General features: G+C 35.0%; 1 protein-coding gene across 2 annotated transcripts; it reads right to left on the reverse strand.

The window, feature by feature from the left end:
- Positions 1-186: 186 nt before the first annotated feature.
- Positions 187-20,469, reverse strand: LOC144978687 (retinol dehydrogenase 7-like). Of its 2 annotated transcripts, XR_013646571.1 has the most exons (8): positions 19,984-20,469; positions 17,882-18,008; positions 17,133-17,218; positions 16,203-16,385; positions 14,725-14,862; positions 13,505-13,578; positions 11,321-13,064; positions 187-482 (listed from the first exon to the last, which is right to left on the reverse strand). XR_013646571.1 is itself a non-coding variant. In XM_078925091.1 (7 exons), the coding sequence occupies exons 1-7, from the start codon at positions 20,285-20,287 to the stop codon at positions 12,804-12,806; spliced, it is 1,173 nt and encodes a 390-aa protein (XP_078781217.1). In that variant the 5' UTR covers positions 20,288-20,469; the 3' UTR covers positions 8,062-12,803. The 2 variants fall into 2 exon arrangements, 1 of the variants encoding a protein (XP_078781217.1); XM_078925091.1 differs by lacking the exon at positions 187-482 and having other exon boundaries at positions 8,062-13,064.
- Positions 20,470-20,567: the final 98 nt, after the last annotated feature.

Here is a 20,567-nt window from a genome sequence, read left to right on the forward strand (position 1 = left end):
GCAAGCCACCTCACCTCGCCTTAGCTCAATTTGCGGCGCTGCACTGTGGACTGTGGCTGACGCCTGGGTTATTCCAGTCTTCCCTTGGAATAGACCTTAGAGACAAATTTCCCCTATGGGATGAATAAAGGGAATTTCATTTATATTTCATTATATTTAAAAAAGAAACGATTCATACAACACGTAGATATTCCATACACTTTATTTGTCTGAACACTTCTGCTGATCAATTTATGTTTTAAAATTATTATTAGGAATGTGTGTGCTGGACTGTGATGTGATGATAAAAGGTCATTTTTGCATCGTTTGAAAAAAAAGAAGTGAGAATTTAAATTGAGCTTTTCTAAAGTGCAATCTCCACTAAACGTGCTCAAAGCGCTTACAAGGGACCCCTGGCCAACAGCAACACTTAACATGTAGGACGTGTCATGACGCCTGTTTACAATTTTTTCGGACAGAGACAACGTTGTTAACAGTAGGTCCTCATTTTACACCCGAGTACGGTGAGAGAATGTGAGTAAAGAGACTTTTCCAAGGACTCAACTATGTGCCGAACAAGGCTCGAACCCAGGACCTTCCAATCCAAAAGCGAGTGTCATACCTCAAGACCACATAGCCGCATATTGCTCAGAATCCATTAAATGTGTTCATAACATTTAATGAGGGGAGTGGGGTGTGCGGGTGATTTTCCAAAGCCAAGAACAGCGCTGATAGTGGCAAATAGTGGCAAAAAGCAAAAAAAAAAAATAAAAAAGGAGAAACACTTTGAATGATTGCCTTTACCTTTGAGCCCCATTGTAGCTGCACTAACCCCCAATTTTAGAGTAATTGAGATATTTAACTATCATTTACTCTAGCTGTGAGAATCTGCATCTAGTTGTTCCACCACACATCAAGTCTTCTCACTGCCAGTACACATTTGATTGGAGGAAATAATTCCTCATCTGCCTCAGCAATGGTGTAATATGTAAGAGTAAGATGAGACATGATGCCTGTGGGACACTATTATAATGTGCGGCTATGTGGTCTTGTGGTATGACACTCGCTTTCGGATTGGAAGGTCCTGGATTTGAGACTCGCTTCGCTCGGCGCATAGTTGAGTCATTGGAAAAGGCTCTTTACTCACATTCTCGCACCGTACTCAGGTGTAAAATGAGTACCTGACCGTTGACAGCGTTGTCTCTGTCCGACAAAAATTGTAATATCGCCTAACAGGAGTGATGTTTCGTTCTACATGTTGCATGTTGCTGTTGGTCAGGGACCCCTTGTAAAGCGCTTTGAGCACATTTAGTGGATATTGCGCTACATAAAAACTCGATTTAAAGCTCAATTTAATAATAAATCTTTACTGATAAAGACAAGACAATTGCCAGCCAGGTACTCATTTTACAACAGAATAAGGTGATAAAATATGATTAGAGAGCCTTTTCCAAGGACTCCTATTTTACAAAACCCAAAGTGGGACTTGAATGTTAGACCTGCAAGTCGCCAATCAAATGTCATACCAACGAATCACAAATCTGTATAAAACAGAAAAAAAGATAAATAAACTAAAAAAAAAAAAAAGATAAATTAAAAAAAACAACCAAAAAAAAAAAAAAACACCCAAAAAAAAACAAAACAAACAATTAGCCATACAACATTGTTGGTTTCGTAAGTTTTTGAGAGACTAAACAAAATGTAACAACAAAAAATAGCTGAAGCAGCTTCTTAAAGGGTGATCAAATATTCCAAAAATGACCTTTTGTAACAGCCTAGTATATCAAATGGACATGATAAAATAACATTAAGTATTTAAAGTGAAACGTTATAATAATTTGTGCTGGAGGCACTTAGAAATACTTACATACTTATAGTAAAATTGGGTAGCCAATTTAATTTTTCAAATAACTTTGAATTGCTAAATAAAAAAAAAAATCTTTTGTAAAAGAAATGCTGTAAAAAGTTTATATTGACACATTTAATAGGGTTGTCTGTTTTTAAATGTTTTACAATCTTGCGACATTTTAAACAGGGTTGCCAATTCAGGGAGCAAAAATTTACTGAACTTATACACAAACACATCAACTGACCCCTGTCTATACACTGGACTCTAGTTTGTGTTTATTTTTAAGGGTTTTACGGCGCTTGCAACACATTTAGGTCATATCAGCGCCAGTAAAAAGGAAGAAAATGGGATACTAAAGCACCCAAGAAAAGGTAAGACAAAGGGGAACCGGGAACAAATAGGGATCAGATGTAGATTCCAAGAGCATACCACCAATGTACTTAGTTTGAGATCACCTATAAGTCTCATCCGGACACAAGCACAAAATCCAACAGAGAGGAATACACTCAAATGCTTACATTATACACTAAAATAACAAATATAATAATACAAAACAGAGAGATGATTTACAAGGAAAAAAACATCATCTCCCAAAACAATAACTTTGCATTTGACCATTCCCCTCCCAGCCAAGACTCCAACCAGGGCCAGGACAAAATCAAGTCACCTCATTTCAAGACAAAGACAGAAAGCATGTTGGAAAACAGATATAAGGGGATAGAAGACACAGTATGGACCTCCCTGCCCGCTATGGGAGGTCAGGGTCCCCACCCAGACTGGACTCTAGTAAAAAGACAATATTTACTAACTTTTCGATACATGACTTGGCATTATAGTTCAGGAAAATAATAGGTCAAATGTGATTTTAATTTAATAGACTTGTATCCTGGTGCTCGATGGATGGATGTTCGTTATCTTATCTGCGCATCTTCCAAAAGCTTTGACTTCTGCTCGCCCAGTGATTGAAAAATGTACGGATATTATTTAAATTACTGAATTCCGTAAATATAAAGAAAATCAGCAGCTGGAAAGTCAGGAAAGTGAGAAAAAAAGTTAAAAGATGAAAGATTGTATTGCCACGCCATCCAAGAGAAAGCAGACACAGAACACAATAAACAATTATAGAGTTTGTTTGTTTCTTGTTTTTAGGGGTATAACGCGCTTGCAACACTATTTGGTCATTTAAACGCCATAAAAAGGAAGACGATAGAGGAAAGTTGGAGATATGAAGCTAAAAGCACCAAAGAAAAAGAAAGACAAAGAGAACTGGTTCAAATAGGGAAAAGAAGATTCCATGAGCAAGCCATCGATGTGCAAATTTTGACATTACCAATGAACTCCCCCATCCAGGCACAAGCTAAGATTCCTGCTATATATAATGAATACACTCAAATGTTTACAAAATACAACATACAGTATTCAAAACTATAAAACAGAACATGACTGTAACAGAGAAGTGATTTACAAGAAACTCAGGATAACTCGCCAGGACATGGAAAAAAGCTGAGCAATCTCAATCAAGAACAAAGATAGAGAGCAGCATGGAAAAGGAAAACCGATATGGAGGAAGTAGAAGAAACAGCGAGCGACCTCCTACCCACCATGGGAGGTCAGAAGACCCCCACACAGGCTCTTAGAGCACCAAGAGGCTAGCACAGGATCCTATCAAGAAGGGTTCAATCAGATTGCCACAAAGTACATCTCAATCAAAGAAATAATACATTAAATGTAGACAATCGACATACAAGGAAAAAGAAAAAAATCATTTCTTACATCAGAATGATTACTCCTGAACAAAAGACTCCCGGCAAGGCCAAGGTCAAACCAATTAGTCTCATTTTTCAGCACAAGTATGCGAACCCATATGCAGAAAAAGGTAAAATGGAATGAATAAGAGAGAAGATATAGCAGGTTTGTGAATCGATATAGAATCCACTGACTCAGGTGATCATCGTTTCCGTATCCTTCCACAAGCAACGTATTTCAAAACTCTCTGACATGGGACAAACAAAACTAGCCCTGACTAGTACTGTTTGAAAAATGAATCCACATTAATGTGCATAATACCCATTAATGTGCACACTTATAAAACCCCATTAATGTGCACATACACAATTTCACCATACAGCATGAGCTTTCCATTTCAAACAAAACAAGTCATTTGTTACATGCCAGCTTTTGTACTAACATTTTTATAATATCTGCCACTGTACATAGCAGGCACTACTTCATACCAAGTGGGGTAATGTGTGTGAAGTGCCTGTCCCAAGAACACAATGGTGGGGAGGGGGCCAGGATTTTGAAATCATTGCCTCTCATCCAGTAATTGTTTGTCGTTTGTTTGTTTGTTTTTAAGGGTTTTACGGCGCTTGCAACACATTTAGGTTATATCAGTGCCACTAAAAGGAAGAAAGTGGGATAGTAAAAAGTTCTAGAATTACAATTAAAGCATCCAAGAAAAAGTAAGACAAAGGGGAACTGGGAACAAATAGGGATCAGGTGTAGATTCCAAGAGCATACCATCAATGTACTTAGTTTGAGATCACCAATAAATCTCATCTGGACACAAGCACGGCCCCAACTAAGAGGAGCACACTGTTGTTTGTTTTTAAGGGTTTTACGGCGCTTGCAACACATTAAGGTCATATCAGCGCCAGTAAAAAGGAAGAAAATGGGATAGTAAAAAGTTCTAGAATTACAATTAAAGCACAAAAGAAAAGGTAAGACAAAGGGGAATTGGTTCAAATAGGGAACAGGTGTAGATTCCAACAGCATACCACCAATGTACTTAGTTTGAGATCACCTAAAAATCTCATCCAGACACAAGCACAGGTCCCCACTAAGAGGAATACACTCAAATGTTTACCAATCCTATAATATAATATGTAAACTAAACATAATACAATGCATAACAGAGAGATGATTTACAAGGAAAAAAATATCATCTCCCAAAACTATAACTATACATTCGACTGTTTCCCTCCCAGCCAAGGAACTCGGCAAGGATGAGGACAAAACAAGTAATCTCATTCCAAGACAATGACAGGAAACAATTGAAAAGCAGGTACAGGGGGATAGAAGACACAGTAAGGACCTCCCTGCCCACTATGGGAGGTCGGAACCCCACCCAGTGGAGCACACTCAAATGCTTACATTATAAATTATAACAAAAATAATAATACATAACAGAGAGATGATTTACAAGGAAAAAAATATCATCTCCCAAAACAAAAACTATGCATTTGACTGTTTCCCTCCCAGCCAGGACCCCGACCAGGGTCAGGACAAAACCAATTGTTTACAAATCATATACAATACATAAACAAAACACAATACAGTGCATAACAGAGAGATGATTTACAAGGAAAAAGATATCATCTCCCAAAACTAACTAACATTTGACTGTTTCCCTCCCAGCCAGGGCCAGGACAAAACCAAGTAATCTCATTCCAAGACAAAGACAGAAAGCAAGTTGGAAAACAGATATAGGGGGATAGAAGACACCAGTAAGTGCCTCCCTGCCCACTATGGGAGGTCAGGAACCCCATCCAGCATCCAGTAATTGATTATGCAAAAGATTTTGACTTAGAGTTACAACGGATGCCATATTCTCCTTTCGTTCTGCTTTCTAAGTTTCTTTCAGCAACATATAGAGGAAAAAACTGAACGTTTTACCCATTCACCCCCAGAGTCAAAAAAAATTTTAATCGCATCCACTACATCTAATTTTGATCATTGTAAAATCTATATATAACAAGAATCAAACAAAAGAAATATTGGCACTCGCAATATATATATATATATATATATATATATATATATATATATATATATATATATATATATGTGTGTGTGTGTGTGTGTGTGTTAACAAATAACAAAAATAATAATATAAAAAAGCCAAAAATAAAAAAACAACCCAACCCCCCTCCCCTCCCCCTGTCTTACAAAAATGCAATAAACCAGTAAGCACTATGAAATACAAAAGTCTGCTGAACGTGTGCGGTGTAAAGATAAATGCAAGAAGGACTAAAATCTTTATGTCTATATACATAAATATAAACAACATGCCAAATAATAATAATAAAAATAACAATTATCTGCAACATGCTGGACGTTCAATACAAAAATATTTTGATCAATAAAAAAATACTAAGATTAATCATCCAATGATATTATTCTATATTTTCTTTCTCCACAAACCCAAACTTTTAAAAATGTTGTAGAGCAAATCTAATACTAATACAGACCAGATAAATAAGAATGTCCCACAGTAACCCACACGACAGACGATTTAAATTTCCAGACACAGCAGCATAAGACTATTTATAAATCCCCATTAATAAGCACATTTATAAATCCCCATTAATAAGCATATTTATAAATCCCAATTAATAAGCACATTTATAAATCCCCATTAATAAGCACATTTATAAATCCCCATTAATAAGCATAGTTATAAATCCCCATTAATAAGCACATTTATAAATCCCCATTAACAAGCACATTTACAATTTACATAGCAAATTCCACAATTTCACCCATACAGCATGAGCTTTCCATTTCTTACAAAACAAGTCATTTGTTAGATGCCAGATTTTGTACTAAGACTTTTATAATAATATCTGCCACTGCGCATAACAGGCATTACTTCATAAGCGGGTTAGCCGGCCTATAATTTTTCAAAACTCGTATGTTCACTTTCTCTCACTTGTTTTTTTTTTTTTTTACAAAGGCCTGCGATAAGTTTAATTCATAACACAATTTCAGTGTTTCATATTAACCCCTTTTAATTTTAAGTGAATGCTCTTCAAATAAAAGAATTTAATATAATGAAAAAAAATGGCATCCAAATAACTTTTGGAAAAGCTTATTTTATATTACGGGACAGCCCACTTGTCCTTTGACTCTCTCGAGTTCATATGAATGGAAAATCGAATTTTTGACAATGGTGAACTCGAGGGATGTATGTTTGTTTTTAAGGGTTTTCACAGCGCTTTCAACACATTTAGGTCATATCAGCGCCGGTAAAAAGGAAGAAAATAGGATAATAAAAACATTCTAGATGTGTAGGATTAAAAGGATTTGAGGAAAAAGTAAGACATAGGTGAAATGGTTCAAATAGGGAAAAGATGTAGATTCCAAGAGCACATTATCAGTGTAGTTAGTTTGAGATCACCTAAAAGTCTCACCCAGACACTATCACAAGATCCCACTAAGAGGAATACACTCAAATGTTTACAAATCATATGTTAAGAATTTCAAAAATATCAGTACATAACAGAGTAGATGATTTACAAGGGAAAAAAATATCATCTCCCAAAACTATGACTATACATTTGACTGTTTCCCTTCCAGCCAAGGACTCCGGCCAGGGTCAGGACAAAACTAAGTAATCTCATTCCAAGACAAAGACAGAAAGCAATTGGAAAACAGATACAGGAGGACAGAAGACACAGCAAGTACCTTCCTGCCCACTATGGGAGGTCAGGACCCCACCCAGCAGAAAGCAATTGGAAAACAGATACAGGAGGATAGAAGGCACAGCAAGTACCTGCCTGCCCACTATGGGAGGTCAGGAATCCCACCCATTAACTCGAGAGATTTAACTGATTGTATATAGATTCATACAACCAAGCATAAAAACATTTACCTACAAACACAGTTTTTATCCAAGGAATGTCTGGTACTGCGATATGCTATCGCCAAAACAAACAAAAAATAAAATAAATGAATAAATAAATAAATAAATAAATAAATAAATAAATAAAACTATAAAGAGATGTAGATATTACACAATTGATCAAATTCAAAACACCATAGGGCTCAGACATAAGGTTTCAATGGAATCGATTTTTGTTTTGTTTTGTTGTGAATCTGAATTATAGGTGCATTTATTATATGGTGATGGTCAGAATACTGCCTCTTATCAACCCAAACAAAAATATTTTCACAGATTTTCCTCTGATAAGAAGTTTTAAAAATCAGGATCTTAAAAAAATTAAATTATAATATAAACATTTACAAAGTCAATTAATGAGTAATACAGTGATAGGACAGAAAAAAAAACATGGAGAAAAGACAAATATCAAATTCTGATGCCTTGAACTAATACCAAACCAAATCTGCCACTAGTTACAAACAAAAAAAATTGCAAATTCTACGAAACAAAAAGATATATATCAGAATTTCTAGGGGAAAAATCAGCATCAACCCAAAATGCATAAATTGTATTTTTGTTTTGTTTTTTAAGGGTTTTACGGCGCTTGCAACACATTTAGGTTATAGCAGCGCCAGTAAAAAGGAAGAAAATGGGACAGTAAAAAGTTCTAGAATTACAATTAAAGCACCCAAGAAAAAGTAAGACAAACGGGAACTGGGAACAAATAGGGATCAGATGTAGATTCCAAGAGCATACCACCAATGCACCCAGTTTGAGATCACCTATAAGTCTCATCCAGACACAAGCACAAAATCCAACAAAGAGGAATACACTCAAATGCCTACATTATACATTAAAATAACAATAATACATTACAGAGAGATGATTTACAAGGAAAAAATATCATCTCCCAAAACAATAACTATGCATTTGTCTGTTTCCCTCCCATCTAGGACTCTGGCCAGGGCCAGGACAAAACCAAGTAATCTCATGCCAAGACAAAGACAGAAAGTATGTTGGAAAACAGATATAAGGGGATAGAAGACACAGTATGTGCCATAATTTGTATTTCCATGTCTATAAATGATCACATTAAAATGCGTTCACATTAATCTTAAGTAATTCAGATGGGCCACAAATTCATTTGTATTTATCAGACTCCATCAGTATTGAGACTAAATATAGTGAAAATCCACTTACATTTAGAAAATGGTTAAAAACTGAGCTTTTCTGTAGGGTATATAATTTGGACTCTTTTGCATGTATTTTATTATAATATATTATTTTAACATCGTATTTATGTGGTTTTTAAGATGTCTGTGCTATATTTGTGTCTGATATATGATGTGTTGATGTAACACGCCAGTGAGTAATCTTAATTGGAACTAGGCGCTATATAAATTCATTATATTATTATTATTATTATTTCTTCCAAAAATAACAGCTTTTCAATCATTTTCCTCTAAACATTTCGTCCCCCCCCCCCCCTCTCTCTCTCTCTTAATCTGGAGGGAAAGGTTTCCAAATTTGGCTTAAAAAAATCTGTAGACACTGATTTTTATACAAATATCAAATAAAAATCTCAAGCCCCAATACGATGACACGAAATCATATTTACACCAAATGCAAAATAATATACATGAATATCCTTTCAATATCATAAAATACCACAGAAAAAAAAATAATTTCAAATAATACAGTATTATCCTTTGTACTCTTGAAATTGCAGATGGGGTGCAGAAACTTATGTCCTGATCTCCAACCCCCCCCCCCCCACCCCACTTCCCTTCTTCCAGTCAAACCATTATACCAAATTTATGTAAAATTTTCATATGAAAAACGGGCCAATGGTTTTATCATGTTAAATTATAACTTATAACACTATTGTAAACTTTAGCTTCACAATAATGACAGATGTTTCGGGTGGGGGGGAAAATAGATGTGAGTCTAGGTATGGAATAATACAATATTAAAAATAATAAATCTTTGTCCTATTATCATTCTCTTCATTACTATCAATCTCATATTAATATCACAGCCAAATCAAATCTCAAACACACATCTCCAGCATTATCAAGCGAAAATATATACCACATGTATATATATATATAATGAGATGATGAGAGCTAACGCTTGAAACAATATTGTAGAAGTTGATCATAATTATACTTGAAATGTTTTACATATATATATACTAAATATCAATTTCAAAAATACCATGTATAAAAATCTTAGTCAACCCACTATTAATATTCATCTCAAAACCACATGCATACAAAAGCCAGGGTTTACTGATTAAGGAATTTCTAAACTATTTGTTTTATGTTTTAAAAAAATTTCTGTTCTATGTATAACTAATTAAACTCTTCAAATGTATGCAAATGAAAATTTTACGGATAATCAGCAACCCTGAAAATAGAAAAAAAAAAAACTTGCCAAAAACTCTTGGTTTACAGCCCATATATACAATAAATGCAAGAAAGTGGTGAAAATCTTAGCTCCTGCTTCTAACATTAAATATACTTATGTATCAGTAAGCCACTTGTAAATGAAAAAAAATAAAGAAAAATCAATGATCAAATCATAACAAAAATGTAACACGCATAATAATAACATTATTTTGAAAGGGATTTCCCATGAACAAAATTACTGCACACTGCTAGGATGCCCTTTCTCATTCTGGCCAGAAATATGGAAAATAAATGAAGACGACCTCCGAACTGTCTAAAATTCTTCCTTAAAGAAGTATCTGATTCAATGAGTTTTGACAGATTGTGGAGGTCATCAAAATTTGACGTGAAAAACTTTCTGGCCTTCTTACAATATGATTATTTCAAATCAAACACAAAATCATGGCACATCGATTGTTATCTGTGACAAAGACATTCTTAAAAAGAAAAGAAAAAGAAAAAGAAAAGAAAAACAAGCGAGGAATTCTGAGCTGTTGACCCCTTCCCTCTAAAAACAAGAACAAAAAAAAAAAATAAAATAAAATAAAATAAAATTAAAAAAAAAACAACACAATACAACCCAAAACAAGCTTGAGCTTCTATCATACGTAACGCAATATCCGCTTAACCCTCTCCTTACCACCTATTGGAAAATCGTCACATTTGTTAAGATGCAACTGTCACTTTTCTCATCCAGATTTCATTTCTTTTTGCTATAAAAACTTTGACATTTGTAATAGAGCTCATATTGTCGAACAATATTATATATAGAATTTGCGTGTTGCTTTTCTGTTTGAGTTAGACAATGTCTGTTTATGTATTGGATGGGTGTGAAGTTTTGGGGGAAATTCTGACAATGGCTGGTAAGGAGAGGGTTAATGTGCTAAGAGTCTTTACAAGGGGTTCCAAACCAACAACAAAACTTAACATGGCACCTGAAAGGTGAAATTTGCAATTTTTTTGGGACAGACAAAATGTTCTTACTCAATTTGCACCTGGGTGGGTGTAGTGATAGAATACAAGTAAAGAGCCATTTTCCAAAGATTCGACTTTGTGCTGCCCAAAGTGGGACTCTAACCAGAGACCTAGAGAGTTGAGGGCTTTCAAGTGTCATGACGCTAGATCACAAAGTCACACACCTACTGGTTCATACCCCAATAAAGCTGCTGATCTGTCAAACAAACTGGAGCATTCATATAGGACAATATCCACTAAACTTGAACTTCTATATTGCGCAATATCCTCTAAACATGCTCAAAGCGCTTTACAAGCGGTCACTGACCAACAGCAACATGAAACACAAAGAACGAGATATGACGCCTATTAGGCGATATTACATTTATATTTCCAACAGAGACACTGCTGTTAACAGCCAGGCACTCATTTTACACCTGAGTACGGTGAGAGAATTTGAGTAAGGAGCCTTTTCCAAGGACTCAACTATGCACAGAGCCAGGCTTGAATCCAGGACCTTCTGATCCAAAAGCAAGTGTCATACCACTAGACCACATAGCCGCACAATACTTAATTTTGCACAAAGCACTTTACATACAAGGGGACTGTAGCCAACAGCAATGCTTAACAGATAGGATAAAATATATAACCTTTCTCATTACAAACTCTACATAAATTCCGTCTTTCATATAGTAACCCTAACGTCTTTGAAAAAAAGACATCTAAAACCTATATTGATGCTCGAAACAATTGAAAATTGGTTTTCCAAAAACAAGTTAAATCCATTTTTCCACTTTTCGATATCTTCCCTCCATGAGCTATATTAGAAAACTTTATTTTAAGAATTAAATGACGACGAGAATTTCCTTAAATTGATACAAGTTTGACATTTATGTACAATAAAATAATAGGACCCAAAGAGACATTCCAGGGGAAATAATCCTGAAAAATATCTCAAAATCAGAAAAACTGGAATAACGAGTTTTGGAAAATCACTCTTCAAATTTTTATTTCTTTTAACCAGCTGGGTAAAATTCTTTAACTTCAATCATATACCATTTAACTGCCATTCTCTGGACAGACGTGTATTAAAAATTTGACCAAATAACTCGTTCTGCAAATATAGATCGATTTAAATGACCTTCATCTTGACAAAAAAAAACCCCTTTTTTTCTTTCTAAAATGAGGGTCATTTAAATCGATCCGATATTTGGTGGACGAGTTTCCTGGCCAAATCTTTAAATACTCGCCTGTCCAGAGAACGGCAATTAACTGGCAAAATGGCTCATTCTAAGTCACATGCTTCATCTTAGACTGTCAAGGTACTATACGAACAACAATCAACACAAATGGATTGAGAGAAATTAGAATATCATTATCATTATTGTACACAGTTGAAATTTCCAAAGACTAAGGGTGGAAAAAAAAAATGGTACAGAATTGTCAGAATCAAATAAAGCAAAAGAGAAACAGCTCCGATATACCTACGAGTACGAAGTTTTGCCTCCAAATTCCGAACAGCATGAGCGTGTCTAAGTCATTAAAACTTATTGAAAATGGAAGTTTTGATGCCAGACAACATAATTTTAAGGCTTTTTAAAGTGTTATTTAATCCAGCTATAATGGGAAACTGAGTAAATTTTATCAAAAGAAAAATAAATTCTGAGGACTCAAATTGATTGCTCCGACTTATTTTTTCAAAAGATTTCGTCTTTGCCTATTCATCTCTGCTTTATTCGCTACTGCATTGCTTCAACATTATTTATCCATATTTACATCACATCTTAATTCCTTCTCCACATTATTCAAGTTTCATGACGAGTGGTAAAATGAATGACACGAAATGGTTAATGACATTGACGTAGCCATACATATACATATATATACGTACATATACATACACACACTATCAGCTGAGAGATTGTGGTCGCAACTGTCGAGGCAAAATGTTGATGCTACTGGATACCCAGTCGCCCACCCACACAGGAAGTAAGGGGTACAAGCAGATGAGTAACTCCGCTCCAGTGCCGCACGGATAGCGTTCTCGAGGTCTGATGGATAGCAGCCCACTTCGCAGACAACGGATGACGGGAGTGAGATCTTTGGGGTAACGTTGGGCTGACATCAATATGTGGGTGTAGGCAGAGTCAATGTATGGCTTGCCATAAACCTAGGAATTAGTAAAAATGCATAGTTGAACTACAATGTTATTCAATCCTGATATAAGACCATAGCAGAGAGGGCAGTTGGAGCATTGCACATTAAAATCTTTTATTTCACTGGTGTTGTAGCTGACAGTTTCACATTTCCAGTTTTAAAACAATGTTTTCAACAACTGTCAGTTAGACTAAAAAAATGTACTGTTGCGATATATTATTATCATCATTACTTCTGTTATTATTGTTATAATTACTATAATCTACTGCCAACATCATCATTATTATTATTAATATTACTATTACTATTCAAAAGTAATATTTATAATTATATCATTATTACTATCATCGTTATCATCAATTCCATTATGATCAACATATTTTATTTCATTTCGTCTAGTCCAAGTAAAAACTGCCCCTTGAAATATCAAATGAAAAATACTGGAAAACCAACCTTTTGTGATTCCTCATCTAAAGATGACCAAACTTCCTCTTTCGTACGCCTCAACATGTGCTCTTGCATATTGCCTGTGTCGAACAAAAGATCGGAACATCAAGATCTTAAGATCAGATTTTTGTCAAAATTTGTTTGAAATTATTTAATAGAACAAAGTAAAACACTTTTACAGTATTTTACCAGCTGTTGTTACCTTTATTACGACCAAAGGCTGACACGTTACTTGTTTGGTTTTGATTCTCTTCATTTGAGTTATTTTACCTTAATTTATTATCATAATTTTAAAAAATAATTATCGTATGTTTTAGTTAGCAATAGTATCTACTTAGGGGGTATTAATAGCTCAGATGGTAAAGTGCATGCTGAATGTTAATCAAAGTCGACTCAATTCTGAGTATTTGTAATCGAGGGCAGAGAGAGTTGTTGAATGTGACAGCCATTAATTGTGTTTAGGCTGAATTAGTTTGATAATCTTTGCTTGAAGGTGTCTAAATCTGTTGTGTTCACACATGATTGTGGAAGAGCGTGCCATTCTTTGATAGTGCGGAGTGCAAATGAATACTTGAAAACATCTGAATTTAACAAAAATCCAATCAATGGTGTTTTAGTGTTTTCGAGTGGGTTTTTCTTCGAATATGTGGATTTTGTTGTATGTCTAGTTGTTCTGGTGAGATGCTTCTCAGGCAAAGTGACCAAGATTGATTCAGAGGGCAATTGAGATTTTTACTAACCTAATGAGTGTCTTATTAAAGGCTTAAAGCATTTGCCAATACCCATTTAAAGCTATAGGAACCAGAACAAACTCCTGCTATATGGGCCCTTTAAAAGTGTAATTGTTATGTGTATCATGAATGATTTCCCCTCTTGTCAATATGGACCTAGAGATGCGGCAATGCAGGATTGGTGCTATATATATATATATATATATATATATATATATATATATATATATATATAGTATATTATCATTGCCCGGAAGTTAAAAAAAAAAAATACCAGCAAATTTAAAAGCGAATAAACAACTAGATAAAAAGTAATAAACTAAAATGAATATAACAGGTTAAAAAAAGAACAAAATACCAAACACGAAACGTTCCATGTTTGGTATTTTGTTCTTTTTTTTTAAAGCTGTTATGTTCATTTTTGTTTATTACTTTTTACCGTCCACAGCTTCTATCAGTATCAGTCTAGTATTATAAACAAGATATCAAATCTACCTGTAAGGAACCCAGTGGGTTCAACCAGGGACACATGAACCCCCCACTTCGTCATCTCCATGCGTAGCGTGTTGCTGTAAGCCACCAAGGCGTGTTTGGACATACTGTATGCTCCACAGCCTTCCATTGACACTCGACCTGTAACAAGATGATAGCTTGTTCAATATTTGTCTTGAAGGGATCAAAATTATTATTATAAATGCAATCAATCAGTGTTAATGGTGATAAAATGTGAAAAAGGAGGAGAATTTTGAACGATTACCTTTAGCCTTATCTGTTATAGCACTTACACCCATTTTTAGGGCAGTTGAGATGACAATTGATACTAGTTAAGTTCTGAAGAGTGGGAAACTGCATCTATTTGTTCCACCACACATCAAGTCTCTCACTGCCAGTACATTTGATTGGGGAAATGTAATTATTTAAGAGGAGGAAATTCCTCCTCTATCACAAAAAATCGCATGATTTCCGTGGACCCGAGGAAAACCATCAGCACTGATCAATACAAAGTTGGAAAACCAGATGGATGAAAGACCATACCAAAATATTGTCAAACTTTAGACTTCTGTTTAATATACTCTAGACTTATCTCTCCAGTGGATACCGGGACATTCAAATATACCAGGAAATGACAATGCAGACAGACTAGCCAGACTCGGATCAACACTTTTACAACCATCATTTCCAGTATCCTTAGACACAGCGAAACAAATAATCAAAACAAATACGAGAGAAGAATGGATGAACAGTTGGGCAATGAGCACCACGGGTAGATGTATGTTTTCCCATATGACCACTCCTGTAAAGACTGATTGCCTAAATAAGCTCAGAAGACACCAGCAAAGCATCATCTTTCAACTAAGAACACAACACATACCACTCAACAACCATTTAAGCAAAATTACAAAAGACACATCCCCCTCCTGCCCCCTATGTCAACACCCTAATGAAACAGTAACACAACACTTGCTTGAATGTCAACCTCTTGAAGATCTGAGATGCACATTCCTCCCACCAAATCCAAGCATCAGTAACACACTTTATAGTCACCTGGAACAACTACAAAAGACGTCTAACTTCTACGTCATGGCACAAGACCGAAGGGCTAGAGCTCAGGTGGTCGCTGGTTCGGATAAGTAAGTAAGTAAGTTTAATATACTCTTCCCCCCCCCCCCTCCAAATAAAAAACCCCAAAAAACAATACTGATTTTTTAAAATTCTGAGTAAAAAACAAAAAACAAAGAGAAAATTAGACCATCTGATGGTGTAGTGGTTTAAAGTTACTTATCTTTGAACAGAAATGTCGTAGATTCGAATCACACTGGAGACACTGGGATTGTTTCTTGCAACCTCAGAGTTTCAATAACAATTAAATATGGACATTTAAACTTAAGCGTCCTATTTTCATAACCCAAATGAGTTGAAATGGGTGTTAATTCTAAATATTTTGATCCAAAATAAACCCGAGGACAACTCACCTAGCAGACTTGACACATTGACAACCCTACCCTTGCACTGTTTAATCATGGGTAAGACAGCCTGGGTCACTCTGACTGCCCCAAACAGATTCACCTCCATCACCTTTCGGAACACTTTCTCCGAGGTCATTCCGAGATCAGCGAAACACCAAACACCTGCGTTGTTCACAAGACCCCACAGACCTGTATAGTGAGGAATGGAAAAAAATGGGTATCAAAAATTTTTTTTAAAGTGTATGAATTATGCTTTTGTTTTTTTTAATTTTTCTTTTTTTACTTTGGAAAACATGGGTGATTCCTGTTGACATCAAACATCTTGTTTGATGGGTTATATATCTTAATGGATGCCCATGCTACAGTATCTAACGATGCCGTGGCAAAAAGGCATAGTTTGTTTTGTTTTTTTTTTATTTTAGAGTCTGTTTGATGGTATATCTATATTAGTCAAATGTCCCTTGTGCCTTGTGACTCTTATAATGCAAAGCAAAAGGGCATTTAAAAAAAACAAAACAAAGAGATGCTGGCATAAAGATAGTCTAGTCTAGGCAGTAAAATTGGAAACAGTGCTAATAATTGTGAAAAAATGAACTACAATACATTTCAATGTAATTGTTAAAAAACGAACTTGAATAGAAAAATGAAAAATAAATTATAGATATACAAAGAGAATAAAGACTACCCAAACAGAACTATATCCCATTTGAAAGGTTTTAAGTTTTAAGAAAATTTATTTGTTAAGTCAAACAAAAGGTTTTAGACATGCAGTATAACTAATTTTTTTTATCCTTAAAACCTATATGAAAATTGGGTATTTTTATTGTTATCAGTACCCTTGCCATTTTTTACCATCATCACCACCATTATCATTATTATTATCATCATCAGCATCACCAATATAATAATCATCATTTTACCAGTAAAAATGCTTACCTTCATCTTTGACCATGACTTTAATGTACTCCGTCACTGCCTCAATTTCCTTGGCATTGGTCACATCCAACTGGACTGTGTGGAGACTACAGGGTTAAAAGACAAAAAAAAATAATAAATAAATAAATAAAAAGATGGTAAATATGAGTATACGAGCAAAAATTATTGATAAAAGTTAACCAAAATTTGATATATGGGAGAAAGCGATGTTGAATCAAATTTAAACAATTAACGTAAATTGATACAAAACATACAAATCAAACTTTAAACAGTCCATTACCTTACAAGCAGTCCTGGAATGCAGGAGGCACAAGTCAATTCATGAATCTTAAATAAAAGGCACGAACGACAAAGAAAGAAAGAAAAACAGAAAAGGTGAACCAAAAAATTTTTTTTTTAAAATCATAAATAGTCAGCCATCTTAACTATTAGTAAATCTGTCTCGCAAAAAAAAAAAAAGGTCTGGGTCTGAATTTTAATCCCTTGTTTAAGATCCACTGCACACACTTTTTGAAGGGACTAAGTAGACACACAAAATGATTATTGATTGACCGTAGAATATTATAATGAAATAGACCATAACTTGCCAATCCCAGAACATGTATTTATAATTGCATATCCCGGAATTCTGGGATAACCCTTCAAAGTGGCATCCAAGCTCATCACGACACAAAATTGGTTTGAGGCGGTGTGTCACATTTTAAAAATTCTTTTTAAAAAAAATACTGTGACCAATGGGTTTTACTCACCGCTGAGACCCTTTATTCCTGAGTGTGACAGCGCCTGGTCCATTGACTTCAAGGCACCCTGCGATGACCTGCATACCCAGACTGTCTAGTTTGAGACTGAGAGCATGGCCAAAACCACTGTCACAACCTGCAGAGTCAGAGATAAAATGGTGAAAAAGTCAAAACTGCAATTCAATATTTTGGTGTTTGTAGCCGGGAGGTTCAGTCTTTATCTTGCAACACTAGCTAGTGATGCTGAGTGCGGCTACGTGGTATTGTGGTATAACACTCGCTTTTGGATCAGAAGGTCCTGGGTTCGAACCTCACTCAGCGCTTTGTTGAGTCCTTGGGAAAGGCCCTTTACTCAAATTCTCTCACCGTACTCAGGTGTAAAACGAATACCTGGCCGTTAACAGCGTTGTCTCTGTCCGAAAAATATGTAATATCGCCTAACAGGCGTCATGTCATGTCCTAAATGTTATGTGTTGCTGTTGGCTAAGGACCCCTTGTAAAGCGCTTTGAGCATGTTTAGTGGATATTGCACAAGGATATTGCTCAAGTTCTTTTTAGATAGAGACCATATAGATGATAGATGACAATGATATTCAAAATTCTGACCCAAGCATTGTGTCCTTCTGTAAGACACTTATTATATTTTGACTCCATTGACCCAGGTGTCAATTGGGAGCTGGCTGTAGTCAGTGATGGATACCGTAAGAGTGATAGTACAAAAAATGGTACAATTTGTGAATTGAAAACTTGGTTCAATTTGTTGTGCTGATCAAGGGTTTGTACCCGAATGTCCATTGTCTGTATTGTTCCCACACAAGACCTCCTCATTTTCACTCTTTCGTTTGTATTTTCACAAAGAAAAATCTTACAATGTAAACAATGTTTGTACAATCTATTAATTAGAAAATAAGCAGTTTCTGATTTGATAGGAGTCATCATTTATATTTTCCTTTTACCCGTTCTTCTGCCAACCGATAATTAGAGAAATGGGTATTTTGTAATATAAACTTGTGTCCTATCAAAAGGCATTTGTTGTTTATTTAAAGTTACAGTGAAAGTTACCGACACTGGGGTAAACTCTGGCTCCACAGAGGCTGTCTATGGCTCTGAAGGCCAGGGGGTGGGGGGTGGGTGAAAGAGAGAGAAAGCGTGGCTGCCCCATAACAGAACAACCTGTGGAGAATAGTGGTAGTAGAGGCGGAGAGGAATTGGAGTGGTGCAGGATGGAACTCTTGGAGAACGGAAAGTCAAACAACCTCTGACCATCCAAGTTAGAGATATGCTTACACCAAGACTTATCATGTGCATCCTAGCACTGAGACGGTTAAAATAAGGATTATCTACTAGTACTAGACTAATAATAATAATAATAATAATAGTAATAATAATAATAATAATAATAATAATAATAATAATAATAATAATAATAATAATAATAATAATAATAATACTTTATTCATCCAAAGGAAATGTTTTGTACAGTAGACATGTTGAACTTGAACAGATAGGTGATAAAAGTATGAATAGAATGTGAAAGTAATAAATTGTGTAAATTGATTGATGTGTATAATGATTATCATAAATTTGTGTAAATAAGTTAAGATCAGTTTAAAAAAAGAAAACAAAATTGTGTAGAATGCGATATTATATGTTTTTATGTATATGATCAAAATTATATATATAATATAAGCTTAAGTAAGGTCTGTTCCTTTAAATTACTTCCACTTTATAATATATATACATATATATAATATATATATATATATATATATATATATATATATATATATATATATATATACATAATACATACATAGTGGAAATATAAATTGTGGAACGAACATAATGGCCATTCGTATGTTCATTATGTTTAAATTAAATAAAGGATCTGATTTCATTAATAACTATTATTTTGCTGTCTATTATTGGTGTGTCTACTGTCTACTATTACATAAACAAGACTTTGACACTTTGACTGTGCCTGGAAATACGACCTTCTACTTCTAGTTCTATAAAACATGATGCGCTCTTGCTCTATAATAATAGCATGAGACATGGTGAGGGTACTCAATCACCTAAAAATAAGAATAAATTCAGGTAACTCTACTTACCTGTAATAAGAACCCACTTGTTGTCGGCAGGCAAATGACTTGCGGGTAAAATCGAATAAATCAGAAGACAGCAACAAGTGAATAGAATCAACCCACTGGGTCCCTTCACTAAAAACTGACATAGTGGCTCTCCAAGAAACAGTGCTACAAGGCTGAGGATTGACCGAAACCCAAATCTGAATTCATTGGTGAGAAACTTAGATAAAACCGCCATGGCAAAGGCGACAGTCACACTTGAATACAGAACTGAGTAAAAAATGATGTCGTCTTTCGACAATTCATCACTTTGAAAATCAACTTCCATTGCCAACTCAATGCACCTGCTGTTGCTCGGGCAAAAGGTCACTAAATCCAGCAGCGTTTTATCTGAAGAATTACAGAAAATAAGAAGCTTTCGCTATTCATAGTATAATAATCCTTCACTGATCTCTTGCTCCCTACCGCTCACACTCCATCTTTTCCATCGGAAAATCCGATTATCAAAACAAAAATTCATGAATGCCAGAGAAAATATATTTTGTTAAAATGCCAAACATAAAAGGTGCTTTTGGTATGGAGGAAAAAATGCCATTTTGACCTGTCAC

Source organism: Berghia stephanieae, chromosome 8 (assembly GCF_034508935.2).
Source record: "Berghia stephanieae isolate SIO BIC M18660-M18661 chromosome 8, UCSD_Bste_1.3, whole genome shotgun sequence".
In the NCBI taxonomy this organism is placed as follows: domain Eukaryota; kingdom Metazoa; phylum Mollusca; class Gastropoda; order Nudibranchia; family Aeolidiidae; genus Berghia; species Berghia stephanieae.

What these genes read in the sequence shown, in the direction of transcription:
- LOC144978687 (XM_078925091.1), bottom strand. Translation starts at nt 20,287, where the DNA reads ATGGAAGTTGATTTTCAAAGTGATGAATTGTCGAAAGACGACATCATT. An exon ending in AGTCATGGTCAAAGATGAAG is followed by an intron (nt 16,386 to 17,132) that starts GTAAGCATTTTT and finishes CTCACTATACAG; the next exon opens with GTCTGTGGGGTCTTGTGAAC. An exon ending in ACCCACTGGGTTCCTTACAG is followed by an intron (nt 13,579 to 14,724) that starts GTAGATTTGATA and finishes TGTTCGACACAG; the next exon opens with GCAATATGCAAGAGCACATG.